Below are 27,728 nucleotides of genomic sequence, written 5' to 3'. Positions count from 1 at the left end.
TCTGCAAACTTACTGAGGGTGCACTCAATGCCTTCATCCAGATCATTGATAAAGATATTAAACAGAACTGGCCCCAATACTGAGCCCTGGGGAACACCACTTGTGACTGTCTGCCAACTGGATTTATATACTTGCAGCTCAATAAGTGAAAATTGAGCTGTAGTGTATTGAATTGGTATGAATGAAGTTCACTAAACATACAGTGATAAAATTTTTCATTTGCTCAGGAGCACATGGAACACACGTGGCTAGTATTGCAGCTGGATACTTTCCAGAAGAACCAGAAAGAAATGGTGTGGCTCCTGGAGCTCAGGTTCTTGCAATCAAGATTGGCGATACGAGACTAAGTACAATGGAAACTGGCACTGGTCTAATAAGAGCTGTGGGTATTTCACTGAATAAACGATTAATCTCAACAGTGTGACTTAATTGTAGAACATATGGAACACTTTCTGCTCTACTTGCTTATAAGCTGTGTTTTTATGGTTCTAGAATATTTCTAACAAAAAAAACCCCACAACCAAGGACCTCCACCCCCCCAAAAAAATCCAAAACAAACAAAAATAACCCAACAAAAAACCCCACAAAACCAACCAGAATATATTTTAAAACATGTCTTAAGACTAATGTTTTATATTAAAACAAGACTAATGTTGCGTAGAGCACTTACAGGGTTTTTCAGACTGATAGAGTTGCAGTGTGTCTGGCTAGCTTGACACATGGGCTAAGTTACTCGTATGCTTATTTAAAATTCCTTATTCTGTGTTGTAAGTGTATTTTTTTTATAGTTACTTAGATAACTAGAATACTAAAATACTTAAATAAATCTGGAATAGAGACTAGTATCTACCCATGTGGCTGAATTTGTTTTAACTCTTCTTAACTGTTTCTTAAGAGTGAGGAAAAATATTACTCCTTTTTAGTGATGAAAGGCCCAAGACCTTTTCCATATAGTGAGTTGATGGGGAAAAAGAAAAGGAACTGAAAATAGAAAATTATATTTGTGGCACATAGAATATCTTGCTATAGCAACATGAAGATGTACAATAATGTTTTTGTGACTTTTTGGAATTTAACCAAACTGCATAGGAAAGGAGAATTTTATGTTGTTGAGGACAGGCGTTTGAGACAATACTAATGATGTCTGCAGTTTTCTCTTAAGGTAATGTCTTAATTTATAGCTTGGAACATGGCAAGAATAAGACTGTTCAGGGGGTGGTTGTTTTTTTTATTCTGTTTTACACTGGGAAAATACCACTTAAATAACTGATTGAAGTAAATTAAATTATTTTCTTTTGTTGAGTCAAAAGAAATTTATCCCTTTTTCTTTGATCTGTAGCAGATCAGTTTAAGCAGATGTTTTTTGCCATTCTTTAAGTGACTTATTCTATGACTAGTACGTATTTTGGCTTTTATTTTTACTTTATCAGATGATAGAAGCAATAAAATACAAATGTGATCTTGTCAACTATAGCTATGGAGAGGCAACACATTGGCCAAATTCCGGGTAAGTACTACTGTGGTTAATATGAAGTATTTTACTGTCTCCGAAGTGGAATTACATTTGTTGAGCTTTGTGTAAATGAACTGTCAGTAAGAATGAATTGTCCAGGCCCAAATGATTCATATACATTAAACTGTTGCAGTTTACATTTTTAACTGTCTTCCAAAGTTAAGTAAACCTATCGAAAGTGTTATTGATTTATAATGCAAAGAATATTTTTGAATAATAAAGAATTTTTGTAGTTGAAACACCACATGATCTATGGGGTTTTTTTGAAGACCTAATATTACTACATAACTGTTACTCCTTTTTAAAGCCGTAAGATATTTTTTGTGGTCGGCTTCTGTACTGGAACTGCCTCTGCTAGGTGTGGGAAGCAGGCCGCGTAATATTCCTTGTTCTGTGACTGGTCATAGGGATTCTGCTAGAGATGGGAGTTTTGCCCTGTGGGAAGAAAGCAATATTGTTGATTAAATGACTTGTTTTCTCTTACATCAGGAGAATTTGTGAAGTAATTAATGAAGCAGTGTGGAAACACAACGTAATCTATGTTTCAAGTGCAGGAAATAATGGCCCTTGCCTTTCTACAGTAGGATGTCCTGGTGGAACTACATCTAGTGTAATAGGTAAATAATTTGTTTAGAAAAAAAAATTTGACAGTATTCAGTTTCTGTCTTAGCAAGCTTTGTACTTGTGTTACATGTTTGAGATCACTGGCTGATTGCTGAAGTAAATCTAAAAAAATATCAAAGACTACTGGGCTACAAGATTAATTCTGAGGGAGGCACTTGCTGTATGCTTAGGTATAAAAATTTAGATTATCTTCTTTCAATTCGAGACCTTATGTAGAAAACAGGTAGGAGGTGGATGATTTGATGTCTTGATTTGATGTGGCTCTGCATAGAATTTGCAAAAGAAATCTTTATGGTCTGACCTATTTGAAGATTCCAAGATCATTTTTTTAACTAACCGTCTGAGCACACCGCTTCACTCAGACCATTAGCCGCTGGTAAGCGCAACTTGTAAAAAATATAAGCAAGTTGGATTCTAATTATTCTTTTGAAAAGTCTTGTAATGCATTCTGAATTGTCAGAACCACAGTTTTAGATCATCTGTCTTCATCAGATAATCTAATTTCTATTTGTAGTGCAACGAAGCTTTTTAATTTGGATATAAAATAATCCCATGACATGACCTAGACAAGTCCTTCTAGGGGAAGAATTCTTTCAACTGCAGTACCACTTCTGTGCAAGTCTATTACTGGCATAAGAATTGTTTTTTCTGATAGGCTAGTGTATGTTTTTGATATTTCAGTGAAAGATTGATGTATAAGACTTAGCAAAATGTCTAGCATTCAGGGGTAACTTCCCTAGTCTTAATTTTTATATAAATGCTCTGATACTGCATTACTGCTTGTTAAACCTCAGAATTCTCATGCAAGGAGACTAGCATGTAGACTTGAAAGTTGGAGAGAGACTATTTTAGGACAGCTAGTAGAATTAATGCCGATTACTTTCTAAAAGTTAATCTGCAATTAGTCCGCTACTGGGACTGGGGTTGGAACTGGAACTAACAAGCTCTTTTCAGGTCTGCATTGGCTTTGCTTTTACAGTGCATCTACTCTGTCAATTCAGCTTACTTGTTGTATCACTTTAGAGACTGGGTGATCATTCACTCTGCATGCAAAGTAGCTTGCTTCTTGTCCTCCATCTGGAGTGAACTAGATAGGGTTTTTTGTTTTTTGAGGGTAAAGCAAAATACAGTCGACAGGTTGGCTTGGTTCACACAGACAATATGGACGTGGACCTTGCCAAGTTTGTTTGTTAGCTTGGTATGGTAATTTTCTACCACCCTGATAGTGCTTGTGCCATAAAGAAAATGGAGTGTACACTTTAGAATAGGTACACGATGCAATGTGCATCCTTGACATCGTGTTCTAAAAATACAACTTTCGCAGGCTTTGACATAGTCATTTATGTGCTCTGGGCACTTTGAACTGATATACAGGAAAGTAATGACTGTCTTATCACTGTGTTTGAGCTGTGTGGATGTGGCCATCTGCTCCAGGTGGTGTAGCTGTGAGCCACGTGAACATGAACCAATTCACATAGGTTGCTTTGAGGTATGGTTGGTGTAGTTTGTAAAAGTGTAAACACAGACAAAGGGGTGCGGGAGAGAGTGGAAACATGTAAAAGTGATTGGTTGTGAAAGAAATGTAGAAGGTGAATACATTCTATTCCAGTTGAATAAAAATGAAACTTTGAAGTTTACTTAATTTTTTAATACTATATACAGTATGACCATCAGCATTGTTACTGCATAGCATGCTGCTTTACACTTGCTTTGTAAAAATATCTGGATTTAATGAGATGGAAAATATGTGTTTCCATTTTTAAATGTCAAGCAAAAATTCTCATAATGAATTTAAAACATAGAAATATTTTATTTTTGCTTTTAATAAAAATTCATTGGACATCTAAAATGCTTGAATGTTTTTTTACAGGTGTTGGTGCCTATGTATCACCTGACATGATGGTTGCTGAATATTCTTTAAGAGAAAAACTGCCAGCAAATCAATATACTTGGTCATCCAGAGGGCCTAGGTAGGTTATACTAAAAGAACAAATTCATTACTTTGGGGTTCATATTATGTAATTCAAAATCTAAAAATTGGTCATTAATAGCAGAATAAAAGTATTTATTTCCCATGGGAAGTGCATAGGTAGCCTGCTGTTCTTGGAAGGCCTTTGTATGTCGGGTTCTAGGACTCCTGGGGCAGGGGGAAGACCACTGAACAGCCTCAGCACAACCTGTATGTTTCAGGAAAGTGTATTTGATGAGTGCGAACCTATTCAGAGATGATAAAAGTTGGTGAAAAGTTGTTTGGAAATTTGTTCTTTTTCTGAAATTTATTTTTTCAGAGGACTTTTTCCATAGCATTTATTTCATTAAGTTAGTGTGATGAAGTTAACTATTCTGTTAGTGTTGAAGATTAAAAGAAATACTATTACTGCAGTGGTGTTACTTCTGGCTTCAGTGACTTTGCTGTGATGGCATGACTTACTCAAGGGTTTTGCTTGAGTCCAGTAGAGGTGTGAGTAGGCAGAAAAAAATGCTTTTCTATCTCACGTTATAGAAAATTTTCTCAAAGATCTATAAAAGAAAATTTAGAGGCAATGAAAACTTCAGTTTTTATTTCATGTCTCAGAAGCATTTGATAGTAATGTGGTAGCCAAAAGAAGAAAAAAAAAATAGCATCTCTTCCTGAGTTCTTGCCTGTGTTTAGACTTTGGAATTGTTCTTGCGAGTCGTGGAGTAACTGTATACTGTCTTTTATAGTTTAGCCTACAATAACATTGGGTGAAGGAAAAAATAAAAAATGTAGCTTGAGGTTGGTTCTTGGTTTATTTGCTGGTTACATAGCAAATGCTTCCCTATTAGCATTGGTCTTTAAAGTTAACTGTCACGGTGTTCTTATATTTACAGGCAAGTATATTGTTCCAAGAACCTTATTATGTAGAATTGTCATGTTTCATGTAGGGAAAAGAGAAATGTGGTCTCTGCCTTCAGCTGAGAAAGGGAGAAAGATTTGTAATTAATATTGATATACATACACACATGCACACATATGTATATAAACTACATTTTGTGTGCTTTGTCATTTTGCATTCTAAAATAGTCAGAATGAGCATATGTCAGCTGAAAGGCCCAAGTCTGGCCAAAGGAGGATTCCTCTTGTGTAGGGTGCAACACACAGGTGACTGGAGAGTTCCTAAAGCTTTGCTAGAGCAGGCGTGGGACAGGGGATCAGTCTGTCTGAGTAGGCAGTAGAGGCTTTCAGGCAGATACGCTGTGCACTGCTTGGCCAGAAGTGTCATGAAACAGAACCTGTTATTTACATAGGGCTGTCATAAAATATGTCCAAATGTTACATTGCAGTATCATACTGAGAGTACTTTGATTTGACACACATTTTAGACATATGAAGCTGTTAGTGTGGGATATAAATACCCTAAAACACCCTGCCTCTCCACAGAACTTAATACCTCGGGTACAGTGCTGTCCTTATTCAAGTGGTGCAATTTTTGTCTACCCAGAGCAAGGAAGACAGAGTATATCTGGCTCATACAGTTGAAAACTAGATGCTGCTTTAACTGTGCCATAGGTACTCACTCCGTTCTTAAATATGCTTGGGCAAGAAAGAATGGTGGCTTAGGCCCAGCTGATCCTGATCCACCTCTTGACATTCCTTTTTTTGTCTTCTCCCCTTGCTCTCCTTGTCTCAGGTTCTGTATTGTAATTTGGAATTTGACCTGGTAGTGAAGTGGCAACATGCAAAATTAGAGATCTGGATTTTGGATCTTTTCTAGTTTTCCTCTCCCTTTTACTATTTTTCTTTAAAAATAATGACTGTTAAATAGGCTATGTAGAATACTAATTTATGTATTGAAGTGTTTAATAGGTTTGTTTGCATGCATCATTTAATTCAAATCCCAGAAGATATTCTGCTTACTAAACTGAAGCCTGGTGAAGAGTATTGAAGGAGTGAAAGTTTAGAGAACTTCCACTGTAAAACAGGCATAGCTGATGATGGATGTGACATTTAAAATTGCTACTTAGTGGCATGCTTTTTCTTGAGGTTAATGGATTTAGTGAAGTTATACTTGTGAATGTTCCCTAAAGATAAAATTATTTTTTTAAGTGCATGGATAACTTCAAGATAAAGTGTGCAGAAAAAAAGTTTGTTTTTAAACCATTCTGTTTTAACACTAGCACTGATGGAGCCCTTGGAGTAAGTATCAGTGCCCCAGGAGGTGCTATTGCTTCTGTTCCAAACTGGACTCTGCGAGGAACACAACTCATGAATGGCACATCCATGTCTTCTCCCAATGCATGTGGAGGCATTGCATTAGTATTGTCAGGTAATGTACTACAATGTTAAGTATAGATGCATAGCCTAAAAGAAATTAGATACTTTTTCCTCTAAAAAAAAAAAAATGCTGTAACTTTCGAATTTTTTGTTGTAGCCAATAATACCATTTATTTTTAATTTCAGGCCTCAAAGCTAATGATATTCATTACACTGTTCATTCTGTCAGAAGAGCTTTAGAAAATACTGCGGTGAAAGCTGAAAACATAGAAGTATTTGCACAAGGACATGGTATTATTCAGGTACTTGCTAGCAAAAAACCCAACATAATATAAATAACTGCCAGTGGAAAACTAACCCACAAAAAAAGAGCAACTTTCTAGAGCAAACTCAGTTTGCTCCCATGCTACTTGATTCTCAGATCTGATTGAGGGGAAAATAAGGGAAAGTAGTGGGAGGGGAGGAGGAATGAGATGGTCCTTTTAGTTTCAGCATGCAGTTACTGTAGAATAGATGTGTTAACCAGACACATTCTTAGACTGATCAAAAAGGTATGTGGGCATAAGTGGGATGTGGGTTTTTATCACCCACATGTGGATTTGGGTGCCTAAATTCTGTCCTAATGTCCAAAAATGTTTTTATGCTATTGTCAGAGAGAGCTGAACTTGTTTGATGCAGACAAAAGCTGGAACTGTAAGTTCTGGGCAGTGAAAATACAGATACCCACGCTGGTTCACAAAGCAGTACAGCTGCAGTTGTGCAATGACTGCTCTGGGCCTGCACTGAAAAGTCTGAGTGTTCATTGTGTCCTGTGGACTTCTAAGTAGCTTGGAAATCTGTGATGTGATCCTTTGTATGATGAAGGCATAGTGAATGACAGCGTCCCAGTGCATGAGCTTAGGTTCTTAAAGAGCTGCTGCTGTTTCTTGCCTACAGTCACTCCCATCCTAGCCAAATAGAGGTACTGAGATTTTGCTCTCATGCTTAAACATGCTAGATATTAAATGCTTAGCCCTAAACTCACGTTCTGGGGGTGCTAGAACCTAGTAGGTAATGTCCACTAAGCACATCTGTAACACTGAGTTTGATACAGAAAGCAACAATGGTGGTAGCCATATCAAATAAAAAACATTGCCACAGAAAAATGAAATGCACCAGTCATAACTTATGATTTAGTAGTCTGTGATTAAAAGCATGTGTTAAAACTCTGATCTGGGAGACCGAGGCTGTTGGATGCCCACTTGTCTCAAAGGAGAGTGCCCTAATCTCTGCTGGTGAAGGTAGCTCACTGTGAAGTAGAAGAGAATGTAACATTTTTGGAGTCAGTAGAATAGAAAGCGAGATAGAAGGGTGTCTTTTTAAAACAGAAAGGTGAGCTTGTCATCTGAGTTTACTGTGACAGCTCATTTACTTAAATCCAGGGCTGGATTTCATGACCTGATTCTCTTATTTCGTATCAGTATATAAAACTTATATGGGCATCCCATATTGCTTGTCTCTTCTGAACTGCTCAACTTGTTGGATTGTATAAAAGGTTTAAATGTTTAACTAGTGTTGCTCCACATATGAGAAAGACACCTAAATTAGTATAGTAGGTCTGGGCTTTGAAGTCGTCTTTGTCTTTGAAGTCATCTCTGAAAACTTTGGTTATGCATCTTTTGATGGGTTTATAGCAAAGGAGATTTGTCTGTCTTTTTTTTAATGTTCTTGACTTTCTGTGCTCTGTGTGGCTGTTGCAGACTGAAAATGTTGCCTCATTTTCTATACTGAGTATCGTGTAAGGTGCAATCAGTGTGGCTCAGGTAGCATGTGAGTTACTTCACTGTTTGTTGCTGTGCTTGCTGAGCACTTCATACTAAAGATAATACACATAAATTACTATTAAGTTGAAAGTTGTTAATTTAGAATGTGTTCTTTCTAACAGGTTGATAAAGCCTATGACTACCTCATTCAGAATTCATCATTCACAAGTAACATAGGCTTTACGGTTACTGTTGGCAGCAACCGTGGAATCTACCTCAGAGATCCTGCCCAGATAGCTGCACCTTCTGATCATGGGGTTGGCATAGAACCTGTGTTTCCTGAGAATACAGGTAGGAAAGAGCTTTTGCGGGGGGGGGGGGGAAAAAGTGTAATCTTTAAAAAAAAACCTGTGATGATAAGGAATGATAGGAATCTGTACTGTAAAAGGAGCAAGTGCAACTCTAAATTTTATGGTAAATGAAGGCATGCAGCTAAACAACTTTTCCATTCTAACCTCAGACTTAAAACTGCAGCACTTCCATGTTTTGGGGAAGTCTGTTGCTTCATGCTTCCTCTCACTGAAAAAAGGGATCTCTCTTTGTTCTGAAGAAATTTAAAGCAAAGTTGTGGAGCCAGGGAATAATACGGAAAAATAATCAAATATCCCTAATGTTTCATGAAATTGTAGAACTTCAGGGTTTTTGTTGTAGATAACTCTTGACAAAGAATGATTACTGTTCTAAAGATGAAAGAACTTAGCCAGAAATTAGTTTCTCAATTATTTAAAGACTAAAAATTCTAGATTTGGACTTTAAGTTTCCACAACCTGAGAAAAATGCTAGTTTAACAAACTAGACTTACATTCAGTATCTAATAATGGATAAACATAAATATATCTGAAGGCAATACAGGAATTGATATAGGTTTTAGTTACTTACTAACAGGGTAAAAGTAACTTGTGCAAATCAAAATAAGGTTTGACATCTTTTCTCCATAAACCATTTTGCCCTGCTTTACTTTATTAAATACAAATTGGAACTCACTGAGGGACTGAATTAACTTGTATTCAAAAAATGATGCATGTAAGAGATTGTTACTGAGATTAATTCCTTTCCTAAAACCAGTGTTCCCCACGAAGGTTGGTATGTGACAAAGGGGTGAGTTTCTTTAGGGAAAGAAAGCATATGAATCAGGACAGGTTACTGACTCAGAGTAACTTAGTTGTTTGACAGGTTACATTGCAATTGGTGCTTTTTAAATTTACCATGTGACACAGAGAAATAAAATAATTGTACGATAGACTCTTCTGCAGGAAGCAAACAATCTGAAAACAGTTAGACATTTGTAATGGATGACTGGCTTGTAGCATGATGATGTTTCCCTAGTACCTGTCCAGTTGTTATTTCTGTGCTGTCTGGTGTCTTCAACAAGACTGAGTTTGAGAAACTGTAGTAAGAGATTAAGGGAGGCTGGTCTGCTCAGTCTGTCTTTGAAGTTCTCTTTGAGCTTTTATTGCTTCTCATGTGCCTATGAGGGAATTACAACTGATAATAATGCTCTTTACTTAACAAAGATGTAATGAAATGTCTGAAAATTAAGCTACGGTTAATTAGGACTAGGAAACGTGGAAATTTTTTTTCAAAGTGTCATTAATCTTTAGAGCAGGAGAAAGCTGGTTCTTAATCACTAAAACATTTTAATTAGGGTTGGATGTTTTTCTGGAAGCTGTGCTTTAACCTGTAGCTTTTTTGACATGGAAGCTAATTTGCGGAATGAGCTAAATTGACTGTTTGCAAAGTCAGATTAGATTATCATAGTAATTTTTTAATAGACTTTACCTCTTGCTTAGGTTGCTCTATAATGTAATTTGGTAATTAGCATAACCTTCAGAATCAGTACAATTGCTTTTTATTGTATTTCTCTGCATTAGGCAAGACTTTGTATCTCTACAAGAAAGTTTATGCCTGCTTCCAGTCTGTTGTGGGTAACTGCTGCTGTTGTGGGTAACTGAAGCGTTGCTTACTAGCGTACCTTTGACTTTGTCAGGTTTGACTGTTTCAGTGGGGGGAAATTTCAAAGTCGGGTACAACCTTTATTTTACCGTACACTGCTGCTAATCTATTTTTCTCAAGTTAAAAGAAATAACATAGAACACTGTCCTTTGTGGAGGATCTGACATCCAGGGGCCCTAAGGAATTGGTTCCTATTACATTTTATTGATGTGTACGTTTTAATGGTAACCTGTGTTATAGTAGAATATGATCACATATTTGTCTTATTGAACTGGTTTTAAAATTTGTTTCTTGACAGAAAACACTGAAAGAATATCTCTCCAGCTTCATTTAGCTTTAACTTCAAATGCACCGTGGGTCCAGTGTCCTAGTCATTTAGAGCTTATGAACCAGTGTCGACACATAAATATTCGTGTGGATCCACGTGGCCTGAGAGAAGGACTACATTATACAGAGGTATTGAAGTATTAGTGTTCTAAGCAAGATTGTGTGCCCTTTCCTTTTCATGTGGTCTCTATCAGCTTTTTATAGAAGTAATTTTTAAGGAGATAAAAGCTGTGCGCTGTACAGACCAGAAAATACTGCCACAGTCCATTTCACTAGACAGGCTGAACCCAGGGTTCAGCAATAGTTACGCTATACAGCATTGTATAGCACATGCCAATGGGACTTTGAGTATCTGTGTTTAAAAAAAATAAAAGCATATAGAAAATATGAACCAAATAAATAACCATTCATTAAGGTTCTTTCTCTGGGTATATTTTCACCTTTGACTACCTGGCTCAGTCCTGTATTATTACTGAGGATGGAGATTTGTGTTTTTATGAGGTCTTAAATATTTCTCCCTTTCTGTGGTGGCTTAAGGACTGGCCTAGCTTTTGTGGTGTTGCCATGCAGTCTTATATGCACCCAAGATTTTGCTTTTCCTTGAGGAGTTGCTTGGGTACAGTGATGCAACCTATTTTCCTGTTTCCTCACCTCTACCCCATCCCATTTTGGAAGGTGAATGAGAAGAATGTGTGGTAATGGCTCTGTACAGCAGAAGCATTTTGCTGACTTTTAGAGGCTACGTTAGCTTTTGTGGTGTTGCCATGCAGTCTTATATGCACCCAAGATTTTGCTTTTCCTTGAGGAGTTGCTTGGGTACAGTGATGCAACCTATTTTCCTGTTTCCTCACCTCTACCCCATCCCATTTTGGAAGGTGAATGAGAAGAATGTGTGGTAATGGCTCTGTACAGCAGAAGCATTTTGCTGACTTTTAGAGGCTATGTTCAAATTTGGACAAATTTAATACAAAAGCCACTACATTTCTCATTTTCTCTCCCAACCATCCTCTTTCACTCTGGCAAAAGAAACCCGCTAACAAAAAATATTTTTCATCCCTCTCCATCCTCATCCCAAACTTTATATTAACATTGAAATGTTTCCATTGCATTGTAGTTTATCATAATGAAGGTGATATCAACTTGCTGTTTAGAAGTGACTTGCTTAAGATGCTTAGAGTTGCAAGTCTTCTGTGCTACCGCTGAGAACATTTTAGCAAAGTGATGATGGAACAAATTTTTAGAGATAGTATTTAAAGCTTGGCCATGAATGGCATGGTAAATCGAATTGTATTTTCTCAAACATAATCCTGGAGAACAAGGATTAAAATATTTTTAATACAACAAGAATAGCTGAAATAATAAGGCTGTTTGGGACAAATTCTGAGTTGAAACTAGGTTGAGCTTTTGATACAGGGACTGTCAAATGTGGGTTGAAAGCTTGAAAACTTCTGGGGAAAGACTGAAATGAGTATAAGTGTGAAAGCTAATTTATTTTTTTTCTTGGTGAATATTGCTGTTTTACTGTTTCTAGAGTGACAGTGGTCAAATGAAGATCTTTCTTTCTCAGTGATAACTACAAAGATTCAAAATACTCTGCAACTAGTTTAAGTTTAATGTTGTCTTCTATAATTCCATTTTGACCAAAGATTTTAAGTGACTGTGTTTTATTTTGTTAGGTGTGTGGATATGATATAGCAATGCCTAATGCAGGCCCCCTGTTCAGAGTTCCAATAACAGTTGTTATACCAACAAGGTCAGTAAAACCAGGCTTTATCTTCATTTTTTAAGTTTAGTTTAGTTTTCTGTACCCACTTTACTTGTTGTCATTTATTTCACCACCTTCTTTCTCTGGGAGTTCTTGAACTTACTACTAACATTGATAAGGGAGCAGAGATCTGAAAAGATTCTCGCGGCAGACTTACACAGCAGTGGCTTTTTTGTAGTTTTGGTCCCGGCAGCCAGGAGGCAGTGTGTTCTGGTGGGTTTAGCCACCGGGGCAGCAGCTTCCTGGTCCATCAGGATACAGATGACTTCTGGCTTGTTGAGCAAAGTATCAATCAATATACTCATAGGTTTAGGTCAACTAGAGTTTGTTTTTTCATTTCTAAGTGGTGGACTAGAGTACACAAAGGCAGGGGGCGTTATTTGGCAGGTGAACATTGGGATAAACTTCCATCATGACTTTAATACAGCGAATTTAGAGAGTTAGTATTGTGCTCATCATTGATTTAAACATATGACTTCAGTGGTGTTGATAAGGAAGCAGAGTATCTTATTAAACCTATTCAGTGGACAATCTGCCCTGAAGAGAAAAAAAAAAGTAACTTTTCTCTAACTCATTCATAGAAATATTACTACTTATATAACTTAGCTTACTTTAGTGGAAAGTCAGTCAGCCAGGAAAAGCAGATCCACTGAAAGCTAGGATTCTTTGATATTTACATTTAATCACAGTAACTTCAGGGAGGGTGTCTACATGATGTGGTGGAACTGATGTTTTAAATCTTTTCGATACATTGTGCTGTCAGATTCTGTACTAGTAGGGATTAAAATAACTGGTGCTGAGGACTAAATATCTTCATTGTACACTTTTTTCTGAGAATACTTCTGCATTTAAAAATACTTTAGGAAAAAAAAAAGGCTTCACATCTTGTTTGATTACTGTTTGTGTTTTCTTTTTGACATACAGAGTAGATGAATCATCAAGCTATGACCTGACATATACAGATGTTCATTTTAAACCTGGTCAAATCCGAAGGCACTTCATTGATGTTCCACAGGGAGCTACGTGGGCTGGTAAGGGAAATGACCACGTTAATTGAATAAAAACATCCCATCTGTCAGACTTGACAAAGTTGTTTTGAAATCATTTTGAGTTCTGCCTGAATAAGAACTGAAGGATTTGACTCATGAATACGTAAAATATTTATTTGATTTTAAGTTCTGAGAGGAGTGATTTTGAATTATCTCATGGTTTCTGGTATAGTAGAACCCTGATTCTCAGTCTTCTAGAAACCAGCAAATACAGTCTGAAGTGATTGCCCATAACTAGAGGAATACTGCATGTTTATGGAAAAGTATTGCTGTCTGAGGTTTGCCTAGTTTTTAAGGTGTATGGATATAGTCTTGAAAGATGTCTTAACTGAAGAAAAAGTGATTTTCATAATGGGCAAGTAGCTCATGATTCTGCAAGGAGGAGAAAAAGGGGTTTTTTTTTTTCTTGTCTTCCTGTGTGAGATTACTAAATAATAATCCTTTCAAGAATCTTTCATTTAGGCTGAAGTTAGTAATAAAACTCTTAATTTGGAATTCAGCAGCAGTCTGTCCTGTACAGATTATACATCTGTACCGTCTGATTAATTTTCACCATTTAGTTGAGTCATGTTTCTTTTAGCTGATCTCTGAATTTAGCTAGTTGTCCTTCATCTGAAAGGGTCTTTGTAAATAACTAATATATAAGCATTATTCACATATGGAGCCACTTGGGGTACTGCATAACTTCTTAAATTACAAATTACTTGTTGAAACCAGTGTTTTCCTGGTGAATCTCTGCTTTCCTTCTCAAATTCTTGCCTCTTGAAACTAAACTTAATTTTTTTCTTTAATCTAGAAGTGACAGTATGTTCATGTTCAGCTGATGTGACTGCCAAGTTTGTGCTTCATGCTGTTCAGCTAGTGAAACAAAAAGCATATAGAAGTCATGAGTTCTACAAATTTTCATCCTTACCAGAAAAAGGATCAGTGACTGAAGCATTTCCTGTCTTAGTAAGTTACCTTAGGGTGGTGTGGGGGAAGAGAGAGAAACTCATATGTCAGTGCAGTATAACATAACTCATTCTGGACTTTTTTGCCAAAGAAAAAACAAAACCCAAGAAATTATACATTTGTTACAGTAGTGAATGTATCTGGTTTTCAGTTTTGAAAAGATCTCTAATAGCTTGCTAGTGTTTCTTAATTATTTGGTCATGCCCTTATAATATGTGTTAATCTCTTCAATTTGTTGGTACTTGTTTATACAAACCAGTTTGTTTCCCTTTCAAATAGTGGCTATGACTTGTTGGATAGATTGAGTTCAGCATATTTTGCCTTTAGTGCTTAATGTGGTAGTCTGGGACATCTCCTTGATATTGAAGCCAGGTGATAACTGACTGGCTTACGTTCATACTGCTTAGATACAGCAGGCTTAGCTTGAATAATGCTAGCTCAAGAGTCCAAAACAGAACCAGGGAGTGAGCTAACAGTTCAGGGGTCTGGATCACAGAGTCCACTTCTCAAGTTTGTCTCCTGCCTTGCTTAATTTAGTTGTATAGCTCTAAAGCGTAAGAGTGGTTATGATTTCTGTGCTATTCAGTCCCTTACCCTCTGTGAAAGTGTCAGGTGGGGGACCCTAAGTTAAGTTTGTCCCACTGACACATGGTGAATTTTATCATGTTAATTAAAAACAAACAACAACAGTAAAACCCCAACCAAACTACAACAAAAAAAACCCCAAACCTCCCAAGCTTCATATCATCTTATTTAGGCAGAGAGTAGGATCTCTTTCTGATACACATTTTCTAGGGCACACATATTAAACTCATCTATAAACTAACCTGTCTGCCTAGTTTGAAGGATAGGAAAGGAAGACGTAACATTTAAAAGCTGTACCTTTCTTTGTAGGGTATACCCTGGCACTTTTTGTTTTGATGCGGTCATCAGTCATCCTATTATATTGGAGCTGTCTTGTATAGTATAGTATACTTGTACCAAGTATTATGTCTTACTTGGTACTGTACAAACCTACACAATTGGAGTAAATGGGACATAACAGGGTCTTTTTTGAGCTATACTCCAAATTTTTTGGCTTGGGATGAGGGAGGCTGGGGTGAATAGAAGGGGAAGATGGGAGCTTGAGTCCAACTTTGTGCTTTTGTTATCCAGGCTGGAAAAACCATTGAATTCTGTGTTGCTCGGTGGTGGGCAAGCCTTAGCGATGTTAGCATTAATTACACAATTTCTTTCCATGGTGTACTTTGTGCTACTCCTCAGCTAAACATGGTAAGTTTTCTAGAGTGGTTTTTTTCAATTATTCTGAAGTCCTGTGGTATCTCAGAATAAAAAAAGCTTGTCTTCATTCCTGCCTGTATTTAGAAAGACTAAAAGTATCTTTATACAAGATGTTCATGTTTTCTCTTAAAAATAGGTAAATAGGAGTTCAGTCCCACAGAAGTGACCATTACCATTATTTAGGATTTTTCATATGCCTTTTCATTATAAATCAGTAGGGGAAAAAAATAGAAAGGAAAAAAAAAACAAACAAAAAACCCAAACCCAGCACCAACAGAAAGGACATACTAAAAGACTGAAATTGTAACTATACTTACACTAGCAAGTGTTCGTGTGAATAAACTTTGCTGGGACCACAGTTCTTGAACTTGAATATCTAGACTACCATTGCTAAAAGACAATACTCTGCATACTGTTTTCAGAATAAAATGTCATTAAAATTTATTTTCTGCTCAGTGTTTTATTGAGATGTGCCGATTGGCTTGAGGTTCATCGTTTAGGGCAGTTGAAGGCACGGTGGATGGGCAGTGTCATAATTCCTAAGGCTCTGTGATACTAAAGGGTTGAAAAAGTTGCTAAAAGCATTAGTATCATAATATTTACAGTACTTTGTCTTGCTCCTATGTTCTTTGCTGTCCTGTGCAACCTGGCTTGGCTTGACTTTGCCTCCCTCAGGAGCGGGCTCTCTGAGAGCTGAGATGGCAATACCTACATGAAGCAGCACCATACTAATTTATCCTGGCTCCTCCCTTTTTTTTCAACTAAGGGCCAGAGCAAATTATAGCTGTCCCACGGGTGAATTTGGGTGTATTCAGGCTCTGAGAGCTGAATAAACTGGGGAAAAAAGAGTGGGTGCATTGTGCTACGGTACCAGGTCTTAAACCAGTAGGGCAGGAAAAGAAAGAGCTGGCGGTGGTGGTGTGCACAGCAGCTAGCCTGTGTATGTAGTATTGTTTCTTTTTTGCAGAGTTAAACTATTCTGTAATAATAATTCTAAGCAGAAGCACCATAAAATTCTTGTTTTAAGATTCTAGATGAATAACGCTTGTATTTATTGAATACATATTCAAAGAAAATCATCACAAATGCACAAATAAAACCCAGCCCTGCCCGAAGTGCGACTTGTATAGTTCTGTACAAAGTACTTAAATTAAGGGGGAAAAAAAAGTGTAAATAAGACTTTAGTTCCAATTGCTAAAGTCTTGCAAGTCCCAGTATATCTGCTGTTGTAAAATAGAGATAAGCTTGTGACACTTTCAAACTCACGCAGTATTACTTCTTATAGTATAGATAAATACAGCTTGCGTTGTATTTTTGAGGGACATATCAGATGGTCCACACCTGACGTTATAAGTGCACAGAAGCATAATTGTTATATACTCTTTCTTCAGCATGCTTCAGAAGGCATCGTACGATTTGATGTTCAGTCCCTGTTGAAGTATGAAGATATTGCTCCATGCATAAATCTGAAAAGCTGGGTTCAAACGCTCAGGTAGAGTTTCTGGGGAAATGTATTGGGAAAGTGGAAAAACTATTCGTATATAGTTAAAACAGTAACAAGTTAACTGTGAAATTTAGGATAACAACAATATTCTTGTCAAATTTTAAGTAGGTTTGGAAGCATCAATTAATAAAATTTCTCAGCATTCTCTTTTTTGGTTCCTTTTAACTTCAACAAAATTTGAGAATTATAGTGACTTTTTCCATACAAATTATTTTCCTTAAGCTAGTTTTTTTAAAAAAACATTTACAAAAATATTCCATTGCTTCCAAAGGAGACACTTGGAGGTAAAAGGCACTTTAATATCTAAAGAAACAAATTGTAGAGTTATTTGGTGCTACTGTTTTGTTGTTTTGCGGGTTTTTTTTAAGCAGCTGCTTCAGACCCTGCCCAGTTTTGATCTGGGAAGGCTGTCTTCTCTCTCTTGCTTGATTGGAAGTGTTTTTGTAGGATCTGGTGCAGAATTTTGTGTGGAAGGTTGTGTTTATCCTGTTGTCAGTTTGACACATGCTGATTTGGAGGAAAAGCTTTGTTGGAAAATTCCTAACCAGTGCAGCAATTACTAAAGTCGATCATTTCAGGAGGAAAAAGAAATGCCATACAGTTTAAGCAGTACTTTTAAGACTTGGGCCAGACAATTTCACAGTGGTCAGTAATCCAAAGTTTTCCATTATTTGGACCTCTCAGTGGAGACCTTGGGCTCTGTCGGGGGCTTTTGGATACCTGTAACTGGAATTGAGGTTGCTAGGAGTTTATTGTTTAATGAACATGCCACCTAATGTTAGATTCAGAAATACCCAATTTGATATGTCTTAAGTGAGGAACTAAAACAGTCCCCTAATATATCTTTGCCTCATTCTTGGTTTGTAAAATGGAGATGCTCTTATCTCCTTGTAATATTTGAGGCACTAATCTGACAGTAAATGAACTGCAGTTAAGTAGACTAATGAGAAATATTTATGTATTTAAATTAAGGCATGAATAGTGTCTCTTGAATGAAGTAATGAGTCATAACACAGAGGGGAAAAAAGCACTTAATAGTTTCACATTCTGTCTCTTGAGTTTCAAATGCTTGGAGGCAGGGTGAGTATTAGGGAGACATATCATGTGTGGTATTACTCAGTTCTTAAGTCTTCTGTCAGCAGTCTATCTGGTGTCTGCCAGACTAGGAAACCTGGGTTAAATGGACCTGTGGTCTGACCCGGCACAGGTATTTTACTGGGTGATTAGTCTGTGCTCTTGGCAATGAAAGAGCTGACAGAATCTTACAGAAAAATCTTGATCATGTAATAAAAGGTTGTCAGAATGAATTAAATGTAAACTTAAATGATGCCAGGCCACCCTCATTCTGCTATTCTTTATTTCCAAAGCCCTGATTTTCCTATATTATTATTATTTAGCCTATATTCTTTGATGCTTAAGGTCTAAAGTGTTTGTGCTGCTCTGAACAATAGTTTGTCCTAACTGTATCTGAGTTAACATACACTACCTATGTAGTCCATGTTAACATTCTTCTGTTACTACTCTGATTTCTGTAAGGCCTCTTACAGATTCTCTTCTGATATAACCTTCTATAACAAACGATTATCAACTGTTTATTCTGTCCTCTAATTACTGTGCCATTAATCTTTCAATCTATGAATAAAAGTGCTGATTGCAGCGTGGATACTAGAGATGTAAAGTAACCTGATTTTCTTCCTAATCCTGATGTCTCTTGGTTTTTCTTTTTTTTTTTTTTAAATGGCCTTTAATTTTGAGCATTTAGACGTGCTTGCTAAGTTCTGTTGGCTTCTTTCTTTGGCAGTGTCTGTAATGTCACTAAACCTTGTTTTTGAACTGCCATTCATTTTGACTGGGGAATTTATGCTGCCTGGATAGTTACAATATTTTAAGAGATGTTATTGCATGTGCTGAATTTAACTGTACTTCAGAATATGCTTCCATTTAAGCAAGACAAATTTTGATAAAGGATACATGTTCAAGAGTACCTTCTGTTGTTGTTTGTTGTTTAACTGCAGACCAGTGAGTGCAAAAATAAAACCTTTGGGCTCCAGAGATATTTTACCAAATAATCGTCAACTGTATGAGATGATTTTGACCTATAACTTCCACCAGGTAAGGGTTATGCATTGTTTTTTTTAAAAGTTGTTAATAAATATAGCATGTTTTCTAAAACCAGATTTTAACTTTAACTAGCTTTCTGTCGGAAACAGGGTCTAGATTCACACTCTAGACTCTCTACAGTCAAAATTCTAATTTGGTTCTCTTCAGGAGCTACTGTTGCTTGAAATGGGCTTTAGTTCAGGTATCCTTTTGAATATGCGTGTAAGGATTGTACTTGTTTTATTCAGTAGTGGATTAAATGTTTTGACCTTTCTTTTAATAGCCTAAGAGTGGAGAAGTAACTCCAAGCTGTCCACTTCTTTGTGAATTGTTGTACGAATCTGAATTTGATAGTCAACTGTGGATTATTTTTGACCAGAACAAAAGACAAATGGGTTCAGGAGATGCCTATCCACATCAGGTACAGAGTAATGTATTTATTTTACATTCTGTTTTCTGCACAGTGTGAAAATTTTCATTCTTTTTGACTTCCCAGGTCTGCTGTTAGCTCCTAACATTTCCTGATGCATAGGTATAATGTTCTTATATCTTCACAAGAAGACAGGTTCAATGGTGATATATTTGTATGAAAAAAAGTAGTGACAGGTTTGTTTCCATGAAATAGAACATTGTTGTTTTTTTTTTCTCTTCCAAGGAAGGAGAAAGAGTTATGGTGTGTTTTATTTCTACAAAAAGCTGTTAACTTGTGATTTCTTGTGGTTTTGACTGGTGCTTCTCAAGAAGTGAATTCAAGTTCTTGTTGTCTTTATGTTTGGGTTTTTTACAAAGATGATACCTTGAACTTTTCTATTTAAGGTGGAAAGGATCCATTATTTTTTCTGTAGTCTGACTTGTCCACTGATAGATCAGAGGCTTCTGTATCCATGAAGGCTGTCTTCTGTGCTGTTGATGTCTTCAGACAGCCTTTTAAATGCTATAGCTTGGTTTACTTCCTGTTGCTGTCTTTCAAAGGGAGTTTTTTTGCACAAGACTTGTAGATACTGTACCCTCTGTGGGAATCTCTTTCTGCTGGAACAGACTGTGTGTCTAGATCATGATGGAGGGGGATAAAAAAGAAAAAAAAAGCATAAGAGAAACGTTTTCCATAATTTTTTTGTTTTGAAACTATTTTTTACCAATCCAAAATCACAGCTGAACTTCATCAATGGAATGTTTATTTTGATAGATTGATCATTCTGGAAGTGTACAAAAGATCAACTTTAAAGCATGTCTTTTGAATCTTATAAATGAATTTCAGAAATTGCTTCATTTTAACTTCTATTCCTTAACCTGCATTTTTAAGGTGCTATAAAATCTAAAAATCACCAGAGTAGTCTGTTACCTATGCCTGGTGGACCACCACGCTGTAAATATCTGGTGTTGTGCATCATAGAACGATTCTAAAGCAATTCAAAATTATTTAGTCCAGATAGAAATACCAACAGGAAGCATGACTCCCTGACCCAGGAGAGGGAGATTCTGGGAGCAGGGTAGTTCTGAATTAGTATCCCTTTTTACTTAGGGCTGCCTTTTGTATTATAACAGCAGCAGCAGAAAGGAAACTTAGCATGCTACTGCTCAAAACATCCACACGGTGCCCCTTTAGGTTGATAGAAACAAAAGAATGTTTTCAAAACTAAAAATTTGAGAGTCTGGGGCTTGGGGTTGGGGGGGGAGCTTTTTTTTTTATAAATGGAGATTGTTATCTGCATATTCCTAACTGAATAGGATAATAAATGTAATAAATAACTGAAGAGTCTGTCAGCTCTTTAAACTGCAGCCTTAAATCTCACAGGAATACTGGGTCCCTCAGTGTGAAAGCTGGTACAATGTTTGATACAGTAGAAGATAATCCTGTGATCTAAACCACAGAGCACCCAAAGTTACATAGTAAACTGAAAGTGTATCAAGGCAAACCTGCTAGAAGTTTTGAACTGATAGTCTAGCAAGAATCTGATGTTATTTGAGCAGTTGATACAGTGTTAGAATGGGAACAAATTATGTCAGCCTATTTTGTGGTCTGAAAACTTAATTTTTTTTCAGTCAATCTAAAATGTGTTTTGGCTGCTATCAAGTCTTGAAAGCACTCTGTTTTCAGGAGATTCCAAAACTAAGCCATCTAGCATATTTTAAATGGCTAGAGCTATATGGATCAAGAAGAACATGACAGTCTTATTTCTGGGTTTCTTTGTGAATGGTGAAGTATTTAATCTTGATATTTATGAGAACTTCTTTCTTTCAGTATTCTGTGAAACTGGAAAAAGGAGATTACACTATTCGGTTACAAATTCGTCACGAACAGAACAGTGAGCTGGATCGCATCAAAGACCTTCCATTTATTGTTTCTCACAGGTTGTCTAGTACCTTGAGCTTAGATATTTATGAAAACCATAGCCTTGCTCTCTTAGGGAAGAAGAAATCCAACAGTTTGACATTACCACCAAAACACAGTCAGCCATTCTTTGTTACATCTCTGCCTGATGACAAGTAAGTTACTGAAGTCCTGTTTTTCTCATCTACATCTAACCAGCTGCCTCTGCACCTAGCTAAAATGATACTTTGATAGCGTCTACCTGTTTAGGCTTGGTAATTCCTCTTGTGTTGCTCTTTCACTCTGGGTTCTTTATTGTAGTCCCCATGGAACATTAACCTGGTTTTAACATTGAACTTTCTTTCTTTGAATAGAATACCTAAAGGAGCAGGACCAGGATGTTATCTTGCAGGAGCTCTTACACTGTCTAAAACAGAACTTGGAAAGAAAGCTGTGAGTATTTGAGATGGACGATGGCTTCTTTTTCTGAAACTTTTGAAGCGAGTAAATGGCATGCCAGGAAGTGCTGTATTTCATGGTTTTAGTATTTTAAAGAGCACTAGGTTTAGTAAGATAACATATTTTAGAAGCAGTTGTTTCATTATAAAGTCAGAGTAACTTTGAAGTAGTTCTATTTTTATTTCCATCTTATCTTTTCAAATTTAATTGCGTTTCCTAAATTTTGAATTCTAATTCTTTCACTCTGAATCCTTGTGTTTCTAGAAGCAACTGCTTTTTTGTTGGTGTGAAGCCTTTAAAAGTGATTTTGTGTAATTGCCTAGCTTAGTATAATTTTTGAATGAAAAATACGTCCATATATATTGTTCTGTGCATGTTGGTTCTCTAATAAACAGCTATACTCTTCCTTGCATGCATACAATTTTCAGCAAAAATATGTACTTTCTTAACACCTACATGTTACTGTTACAAAGTAGTAGGAATTTTGCTGACTCAAATGCATAAGCAGATATTCTTACCTGCTGCACACTGATGTTGTCAACCACTAATATGACTGTATGCTCCAACAGAATGATGTAAGATCTCTGTATGTGATGCTAGAAAAAAGCTGTAGGGTTTTTTTGCTCATAATGTAGCATCCTGTAGAAACTGGTTTCTAACTTGTATGAATCTGTAGTGCAACAGTGATCAGAGTAACCAGATCGCTCTTGTGTGTATCTGGTGCTAAGGAATTTAGGAGGTTCCCTTAGCTATTTTTAAATAGATGGCAAAGCTGAGAATAAATTTGAATCAATGCTGGTGATTGTTAGTATTTAGAGGTAGTTCATCTATGTCCATATATCACTAGATGTGACTGAACAACATGTATAAAACTAGAGTATGTTTTCATAGAAAATAAGTTTCTGTGATTAGGTGGGCACATACCTTTTTAGATCTTGTTGAGTAGAAAAGTTTAGTTCATTCAATCTGATTTGGTTGTAGGTAGTACTTTTGGGGCAGATTGCATGTAACTGCAGGTTAGATAATGTCTGTCAGGAGAATTTATGTATCAATGAGGAAAAACCCAGTAACTAAGAACTCTAAAATACTTAGTTTTATAATAAAATACTTTAATTTCTTTGTGATTCTGGCAAGGTTGCAAGTCTTGTGTGATTCCGGCAAGGTTGCAAGTATACTTTTATGAAACCCATGGTAAATCCATTACAGTAGTAGTATAGTTTCCCTAACTTGAATTCTGCACTTCCTTGAACAACTATCGGTTGTAATTTTCGTCTATCTCATTTTAAAACCAGACTAAGTGGTTATATACAGTGATTTCTGGCATGGGAAGTAGGAGGTAGGTAGGTATTGCCAGTCAAATTTCATGTGATGAAGAATACTTAAGAGCTTACACGGAGAGAAATCCTAGCTGAGGCGTGTCTCATGTCATAGTCTAAGGCATTACTGTTATGGTCATATTTCACTGGAAAAAGGATGGTATCAAATAGCATCAGATACTTTCTACTGCCTTTAGTGAACCTCAGTATGTACCAGGAGACAAAAAAGGAGAACTAGGCAGCAAAGTTGTCTCTAGGTCAGCAAGTGGATGCAACGTGAGGGAAAAATCTATCTAATTTCTGTATATTTGTTATGAAATAGAACAATGCCACTAAACAGTCAAAATCTAAAATCTACACTTTTGAGGCTGAATTTCTGTAATTTATTAATTTAAGCTAAGTGGTTAACAACACTTGCTTGTCTTACAGGAATAATGGACTGTATACACAATAATGCATTGTTTTATTAATTTTAAAAACCTGAAAGAGCATGCTTTAAGAGCATGTTTGATCATAGATGTGACTCTAAAAGTTTAAAAGTCTGTAGGTTGTAAGTATAACCATAATTGTACAGAGAAGGTGTCTCCATCCTGTGTGGTGTGTGCATGTTTTCTTACAGTATGTTATTCTAACTCCCAGGGGCAGTCTGCAGCAAAGCGACAAGGAAAATTTAAAAAGGTACTGAATGTTAGTTTTTGAAAAAGATATACTTAAGTCTTTTTGCATATGACTTAAAGAATTTGTCTACCAGTATTGTTTTTTGATTTGTCTCCCTCATCTACCTGCTTAGTCCTGAGCTATTTACTTCAGCACCTTAAGTATGTCTACTGGTAGAATGACAAAACACTACTGTAATACAAAGCTGAGAGGCATGTGAGCATCTGGATACTTCTGCAATAAGTGCTGTAAAAATGCATGTGGTGATTAGTGGTCTGTAATTTTTCTTTTTATGAAATACTCAGGAATCTTCAGTGTTTGTGGTCAAGATTTTCTGTGGCAAGTGTTTCTGCCTATTCTATTCTGTCTGGAAATTGAGAACTGAATACAAACCTAACACTTTGGTGTAGAATTGAATATCTAACTATATACCAACTCTACTGAATTGAGAGCTGGCTTTATTACAGTCATAAAAAACATACTGTAGCAAGAAGTTTTTTTTCTTAGAGGGATGGACTTGATTGAAAAGTCTCTCAATTCATCATCCTACTCAAATTGAATATAACTTGTTATAGGCTAGAGTTTATACAGTGATGGAGCAGGTAGTAGAATTTACAGAAATAATTTTGGAGTGTGTATAAGATATTTCAGGTAGGGAGTGAGTGACTTCTAACATAGCAGTGTTTAATATTGTGCTTTCTCATATTTTTACATTAGGTTAATACAATTTCTGCCAGCAGTCAGAGAAGGAAACAGCCTTTATTAAAAAAACAAAACAAAAAAAACCCAAACAACCAACAAAAAACCCCGAAGAACTATTTTAATAGGCTGCCTTTATAAGGCTACTGGTTTATTTTTCTTGTTTTGTTCTTAAGTTATGAGGCTATTTACATTCTTTTGTTTTCAAGGTACAGTGTTCTGGAGTGACATGCAAATTAGTCAGGATTCTTGTTAGAAATAAGGCATGAGAATCATGAATAACACAGTTTATTGCTGTAATCAGTTATTTTGTTAATAGTGAGCTGGTAACTGAGCCTGCTAACTTACTCTGGTCTTGGTGTAATAACTGTGTGGGAATGTGATTAGGCTTTACAAGAAGGATTTTAATGCGCGTTGCTGCAATTTTATTTTCATACTGCGTCTGAAAATTATGCAGATCACTTTTAGAAAGATGATTTAAAATCCCATGTGAATGCACGGCTTCCTGATGAATAGGGGTATAAAATCTTCACTAAGTGAATCTCTAACAAGGGAGTTAAACTCTAATCATAATTTAATTTGCATAATAAAACCTAGAAGGATTTTAATGCGCGTTGCTGCAATTTTATTTTCATACTGCGTCTGAAAATTATGCAGATCACTTTTAGAAAGATGATTTAAAATCCCATGTGAATGCACGGCTTCCTGATGAATAGGGGTATAAAATCTTCACTAAGTGAATCTCTAACAAGGGAGTTAAACTCTAATCATAATTTAATTTGCATAATAAAACCTATTAAACAGATCCAAAGGGTTGCATGTTCTGGTTTTTTTCTTTTGTTTTTAGAACAGAGTTTTGTGTTCAGATCTCAGCAGTATACCCACCCAAGCCAAAATAAAAACTGTTTTTCTTGTGATACTTTCACCTATTATTCATGAGGCATCAGTGTACTAGCAGCAAATAAATAAAACATAGTGTATTTGAGAGTATTGATCCATAAGAGCTCCATTAATGAATATATTTTTCTGAGAATCCAACTTTGAGGGCCTCCTAGTTTACAAGTTTTGAATATTTACCCTGCCCTGTCATAAGTTTACATGTGGTTAAGATGTCTTCCAGCATGGAAAACCTGTTTACATATTTCTTTTGTGACCCAGTCAGTCGAAAAGGTGTGTGTGGATTTTTCCTATTTTCCAGAGACAAGTCCAGGCCCTCTTGTAGGATCAGGAGTGTTAATTTACAAGTCCCATTTTTATTTTATGTTTGTGTTTTGCTCTGATACTGGTGACTAGTCTGTGGAAAGTGCCTCTTGTTTCTTTTTTTTTTTTTTTTTAATTATTTATTTTTTTTTCAGTTGAGGAGGGAGGAACTTGTTAGCTTGCACCTATGTGCATGACACTACCAGAAATCCAGGGTGGGCATTTCTGGTTGTTTGAAAGTACTTTTATTTTCACAGAATCACAGAATGGCTGAGGCTGGAAGGGACCTCTGGAGGTCATCTGGTCTAATCCCCCTGCTTGAGCAGGGCCTCCTAGAACTAGTTTCCCAGGACCATGCCCAGACAGCTTTTGAATATCTCCAAGGGTGGAGACTACGCAACCTCTCTGGCAACTTGTGCCCAGTGTTCAGTCACTCCCACAGTGAAAAAGATTTCCTGATGAGACTACGCAACCTCTCTGGCAACTTGTGCCCAGTGTTCAGTCACTCCCACAGTGAAAAAGTATTTCCTGATGTCCAGAGGGAACCTCCTGTGTTTCTGTTTGTGGCCATTGCCTCTTGTCCTGTCACTGTGCACCACTGAAAAGAGTCTGGATTTCTCTGTCACCCTCCCTACAGATATTTACACAGATTGATGAGATCAATCCCCAAATGCTTTCTCTTCTCAGTCCCAGCTTTCTCAGCCTTTCCTCATAGGAGAGATGCTCTAGTCCCTCATCTTTGTGGACCTTCACTGGACACTCTCCAGTACATCCATGTCTCGTATACTGGGGAGCACAGAACTGGACACAGTACTCCAGGTGTGGCCTCACCAGTGCAGAGTAGAGGAGAAGGATCACCTCCCTTGACCTGCTGGTAGTATGTCTAATGCAGCCCAGGATACCATTAGCCTTCTTTGCCGAAAGGGCACATTGCTGGCTTATGTTCAAGCTGGTGTCCACCAGGACCTCGAGGTCCTTTCCTGCCAAGCTGCTTTCCAGCTGTGTGGCCCCCAGCATGTACTGGTGCCTGGGTTTATTCTTCTCCAGGTGCAAGACTTTGCAGTTCTCCTTGTTGAACTGCATGAGGTTCCTGACAGCCCATTTCTGCAGTCTGTTAAGGTCCCTCTGGACGGCAGCACAACCCTCTGCTGTATCAGCCACTTGGTGTCATCTGCAAACTTGCTGAGGGTGCGCTCTGCCCCATCATCCAGATCATTAATGAAGATGTTGAACAGGATTTGATCCAGTATTGATCCCTGGAGTACATTGCTAGTTACTGGCCTCCAACTGTGTGCTGCTGATCACCACCCTCTGGGCCTGGCCACTCAGCAGGTTTCAATCCACCTGACTGCTCATCCAGCCCATACTTCACCAGCTTCTCTGTTTTGCATGAGAGCAGTTTGAGGTTATGCCAGGAAATAGCAGCCTAATTTTTCAAAGCGCATAGTTAATTCTTTTATAACTGGACAAAAATGTCAGTGGGTTCTTTCCACAGAATAAGCAGGTGTCTTTGTTTTACTAGACATATACAGCAGAATCGTATGCCTAATCTATAATTTTCTGCTCGAAGAGCTATTCTGGGGAACTTAGTTTTATCTAAAAAAACCCCAAAACAACCCTTGGGCATGGGTTTTTACTTAATGTCTTCCTGTTTTCAGTGTGTCTGGACTTAAAAACAAAAAAAAATAAAATCCTTTCTGTCTGACTACTGAACCTGTGATATGTATGAAGTTCAGAATTCAGTGATGTTTTTCCTTTGAACTGATCCCCACTGAAGTAGAGTACCCTACTGTCGTGGCTTGGGAAGCTGATGTACCCTTAGGAGTGCCCTTGGTCTTTAATGGGGAGGCACGTGCTAAACAACCATGTGAAAAACAAATTGGTTCTATGTACTTTTCTTCTTTTACAACCTAACTTTTGTAATGCAGTTACATCTGATTATTTTTCCCCCCTTGTCTCCAAGTTTTCTCCTGAACATAG

The 27,728-nt window shown here is 37.0% G+C and overlaps 1 protein-coding gene across 1 annotated transcript in view; it reads left to right on the top strand.

Annotated features, from left to right (window-relative positions):
* The window catches only part of TPP2 (tripeptidyl peptidase 2), a 56,470-nt gene that overhangs the window by 11,698 nt on the left and 17,044 nt on the right, over positions 1-27,728 (top strand). The window contains exons 8-25 of the mRNA XM_009288443.1: positions 228-382; positions 1,431-1,507; positions 2,003-2,130; positions 4,008-4,107; positions 6,278-6,426; positions 6,561-6,676; positions 8,299-8,467; positions 10,428-10,585; positions 12,133-12,209; positions 13,146-13,252; positions 14,067-14,221; positions 15,377-15,493; positions 16,894-16,994; positions 19,022-19,118; positions 19,390-19,527; positions 21,349-21,593; positions 21,792-21,870; positions 23,832-23,870. Coding sequence (XP_009286718.1) covers positions 228-382; positions 1,431-1,507; positions 2,003-2,130; positions 4,008-4,107; positions 6,278-6,426; positions 6,561-6,676; positions 8,299-8,467; positions 10,428-10,585; positions 12,133-12,209; positions 13,146-13,252; positions 14,067-14,221; positions 15,377-15,493; positions 16,894-16,994; positions 19,022-19,118; positions 19,390-19,527; positions 21,349-21,593; positions 21,792-21,870; positions 23,832-23,870 — 2,207 coding nt within the window. The remainder of the gene's footprint in view (positions 1-227; positions 383-1,430; positions 1,508-2,002; positions 2,131-4,007; positions 4,108-6,277; positions 6,427-6,560; positions 6,677-8,298; positions 8,468-10,427; positions 10,586-12,132; positions 12,210-13,145; positions 13,253-14,066; positions 14,222-15,376; positions 15,494-16,893; positions 16,995-19,021; positions 19,119-19,389; positions 19,528-21,348; positions 21,594-21,791; positions 21,871-23,831; positions 23,871-27,728) is intronic.

This window comes from Aptenodytes forsteri, unplaced genomic scaffold (assembly GCF_000699145.1).
Source record: "Aptenodytes forsteri isolate BGI_AS27 unplaced genomic scaffold, ASM69914v1 Scaffold123, whole genome shotgun sequence".
NCBI classification, from domain to species: domain Eukaryota; kingdom Metazoa; phylum Chordata; class Aves; order Sphenisciformes; family Spheniscidae; genus Aptenodytes; species Aptenodytes forsteri.
Note: the sequence above shows the minus strand (reverse complement) of the source record. Positions and strands in the feature narration are given on the sequence as shown.